General features: G+C 55.0%; 1 protein-coding gene across 1 annotated transcript; it reads right to left on the minus strand.

Moving 5' to 3' along the window:
- Positions 1-526: 526 nt before the first annotated feature.
- LOC117800620 (mesencephalic astrocyte-derived neurotrophic factor) lies at positions 527-3,291 on the minus strand (the record flags this gene model as incomplete). The annotated part of the gene is made up of 3 exons (XM_034653175.1): positions 527-956; positions 2,243-2,384; positions 3,141-3,291. Coding segments are annotated over 3 exons (478 nt in total), but the record flags the coding sequence as incomplete, so codon positions are not given.
- Positions 3,292-3,987: the final 696 nt, after the last annotated feature.

Raw genomic sequence — 3,987 nt, forward strand, 5'->3', positions numbered from 1 at the left:
ATCTTGAAAAACCCTAATTAGGCATCAGAAGCTTGGGACTGACACCAGACTGCAAACTCCGATGACCAAGTAGATGGCCAGATCTGGAAGCCAGGCCAACAGCATGTTTAGAAACGTGATGGTACTGAACACAGGCAGTGATGGCGGTCGTCCTTCCAGAAGGCCACACTAAGTCGACCTTCCGTCCTGCTCGGGCACAGCCCCAATAAAGCCCCCCCTCGTACACCAGATTCAAGCCCCTATGCTCTGCAAGATGGCGCAGCCTCTGGCTCCTCTCCTATGACTGCCACTCCAAGTCACCTTGGGGTGGGGATAGGGCGCAGCCTCCTTCTGGGCTCACCTCCAGTCCTGCACCAGCGCCCCCCGCCCCCGCCTCAGCCCGGGGCCTGTCCTGGCATCTCCAGCCCTGGTGGCCGAGGGACCAATGTGAAGATATTGGACCATTCTTTGTAAGCTGGAAAGCATAAACTGGTGGGATCTTCGTGAGGGTTGAAATCCTATTTCAGATTCACTTTAATTCTCCAAGGACAGCTAGAAATTTTCTTCCTTTAATAAAAAATTCCCAGACACACTTTGAAGTCCTAGAGTAAACCAGCAACAGAACAAAGTGAATCCCCCCAGGGGGGCGCTGGAGAGCCAGCATCATCAGGAAAGCTCCAGGCTTCACACCTGACATTGTCAGGAGCCCGCCTAAAAAATAAATTACAAAAAGGCTGTGGGGAAGACGCAGGTGAGCTGCTTTCCCCTCCGGTGCAACAGGGATCAGGCCGACTACAAATCAGTCCGTGAACTGGCTGCCTTGGGGGCATATTTAGGCATCAGTTCGTTAATCTTCCGGATGTAGTCAGACTTCTCCGCACAGCCTTTGCACGTCTCCCCCCAGTCGTCCAGGATCTTCTTGAGCTCTTTAACCCGGAGCTTCTTCAGGTCCACCGTGCTCAGGTCGATCTGCTTGTCTGGAGGAGAGAGCAGGGAGAGCTGGTGGGAGTGGCCACAGACACCCCCCCTCCCCCTGCCCCGGCAGTCCCAGGACAGGTCACCCCTGCAGGTGCGTGTCAGTGCCCACTGCCCCGAGGCCCTTCACCAGAAGGCCAGTCTCACCCCAGGGGCGTCCCGGGATGGAGGCCACGTGGTCCTTACAGGAGAAACGTGGTTCCCACTCCCCCAGGTGCCTTGACAACTAGTCACAGTAGAGAGCAAGTCACTGTAGAGTGACAGCTCCAGGGTGACAGAGCAGAGAGATCTCCCAGCTGCAGTTTCCCAACACAGGCCCTGGTCAGAAGCTTACTCCCCATGACCACTCGTGAGCAGAGAGAGACCGTGAGCCAACTGCACCTGTCCCAGGTCCCTCTCAGGAGACTAGGCATCTTGAACACAAGTGGGCAAACAGGCCCTTGGACACTAGTCACAATAAAATATGTTGGTTTTGTTCAAATTTTATAGACGAGGACAACTATTCCTGGTCCTGACTCTGAGGACCTGACCTGCTTTTTTCCACCAGAGATCTGTTCGACAAGAGGGGTGCCGCAGTGCCCGGAACTCTTGCGCCTGCCTGCACACAGCTTTTCTCTTCAAGGTAATAAAGATCGCTGGGTCTTCAGCAGGATGAGCCTACGAAACCCAAGTCAGGCCTCATCCCTTCTCTGCTCAAAAACCCATGTTCCCAGGGCCTGGGTGGCTCAGTTGGTTAAGCGTGTGACTCTTGATTTCGGCTCAGGTCGTGATCTCAGGGTCGTGAGATCGAGCCCCCGCATCGGGCTCTATGCTCCATAGGGAGCCTGCTTCTTCCTCTCTTTCTGCCCCCTTTTCTAAAATAAATAAATCTTAAAAAAAAAAAACCCAAAACCTCTCTGCGCTCCACCTCCAAACCAGAACCAAAACAAACAAAACCATGTTCCCAACTTCACTCAGATTAAAGACCTGAAGCCAAATCTTCCTCATCCTGCAAGGCCCCCTGTGACCTGTCCGTGCGCCACCCACTGCCCGCTTCCTCCGCCTGGAATGCTCATCCATGAGCTCCTCTTGGCTGATCTGCTACCGCCTTCAAAGTTTGCTGAACGCCACCTCCTCCGTGAGGCCTTTTCTGCCAGATCCGTACCCCTCCCACCACCACCGACCCGGCTACCGAACTCACTGGCCGCGGCACTATCTTCTCAGCTGCCTCTCCCAGCTAGAAAGTCAGCTCCATAGTGCCCGAGCGCAGAGGCTCTGTGGTGGTTCAGTGAGGCCTGGCCACACTCACCGTACTTTAGCTCGCAGATCTGGCTGTCCTTCTTCTTGAGCTTCTCACAGACCTTCTCCACAGGGATGTGGTGGGCCAGGGGCTTGGACACCTCGTTGATGATTTTAGTGGCAGCGTCATCTGTGGCCCCGATATAGTAGCACTGCAGCAAGAGAGGACAATGGCCTTCAGGCGGTTCCACTTGAGAGCCTTCTCCTCCGCAACACACTGACATCTCAAAACCTCTGTCCTGGCAAGGCCTCATGTTCCCACACCCTGCCTGTCCTGGCAGTCAGATGGGTCAGCGTAAACCCTGGGCTCTTAATACATGCTCGGTCCCAGAGCTGACAGCCTCCAAGTAAGTTTACGAGTCACCAAGTTTCAGACCTTTAAACAGAGACAGACAAACCAGCGACTACCAGGGAAATTAAAGCTATAAAAGTCATCGTTTTGTTAGGGCTCTTGTCCTCAATTTGGCCCTAGCCCACCCTGTGCCCACTTTATCTTCTTGTGCCCTTGCTCATGGCCTCTGGTGCTCACAATGGCTGTTCCCTCTGCCTGGGAGGCTCTTCCCCGCATCCTTGACCCTGCCCCCCAACGATGACTCTCCCTCAGAGAGATTCTTGACTATTCTGCCTAAATCAGCACCCACCCTCTCAGCCAGAGCACCCTGGTCATTTTCTCCGGGACACTCATCCCACGGCATCATCTGTTTGCCTGATTGTCCTTTCTCCCCACTGATCCTCCCGGTGCCCAGCACACAGTAGGTGCTTAATCAGTACTAACATGATAAAAAAAAAATATCCTAACTGCAGAATGCATGAAAGCACAGGAGTCCCACACCAGCATACTGACACAACAGCGCACCTCCTGAACACAAGTGGGCAGGCCCAGGCAGGGAGGGGGACCAGCTACTCACCAACCGATTCTCTTTGCCTCTTGCTTCCCGGCAGAATTTTATAAGTTCTTTTTCAATAGAGAATGGTGAGAATGTGACATCTCTGTCTTTGAGGTCCTGATAAAATCTTCCCAGATAAGAGATGCAGACTGGAAAAGAGGGAAGGAAGATGCTCAGCAATCACCAAGTTGCACCCCAATCCACCAGGAGGGAACTCCGTCAGCAATTTTAATAGGAGACACGGAGGTGAGTTTTCCCATCACCGGGGTTTCTCAGGTGCCCGCAGGCCGACAGAACCCAGCTCCAGGTTGCTGGGGTCCCCTGGTACACCCAGGGCACACGGGGAACGAGCATCACCCAATGACCCACACACGGCTCCTCCCTGCTCCTTCCACAAAGTTTAAGCCGAGACTGAACACGTGTCCTTGAGATGGACTCAGTGTGACCTCGTAAGAGGCCAAACTGGAGAGCGAAGACAAAAACGATCCAAATGCTTCTCATTTCCAAACATAACACCGAACCCCGAGGTGCGGCTTCGCAAGCCCACCGGACCCGGCGCAGTGCTCACGGCCGGCCCTAGGGGCTCCCGACCTGAGCCAGGGAGAGCCTCTGCCCAGTGATGGGAAAGGACAAAAACTCCGGCGTTATCTCAATGTCAAGCCAAGTTTTCTGCACGATCTAGTCCCAACTTTCTTGTCGGACCAGTTTCCTAGGCCCAGGAACTGTTTTCTAGGCTGGCGTCGGCCCGTCCTCGGGCGGACCCCGCTGGGACCGGCCGCCGCCCCCTCCCGTTCCAGCTCCGGCCTCTCGGCCGTTCCGTCGTGTTCAGCGCCGCCGCCGGGCCGGCCCCGGCGCGCGAACCCCGGTC

The sequence above is a fragment of the Ailuropoda melanoleuca genome, unplaced genomic scaffold (assembly GCF_002007445.2).
Source record: "Ailuropoda melanoleuca isolate Jingjing unplaced genomic scaffold, ASM200744v2 unplaced-scaffold73390, whole genome shotgun sequence".
NCBI lineage: Eukaryota > Metazoa > Chordata > Mammalia > Carnivora > Ursidae > Ailuropoda > Ailuropoda melanoleuca.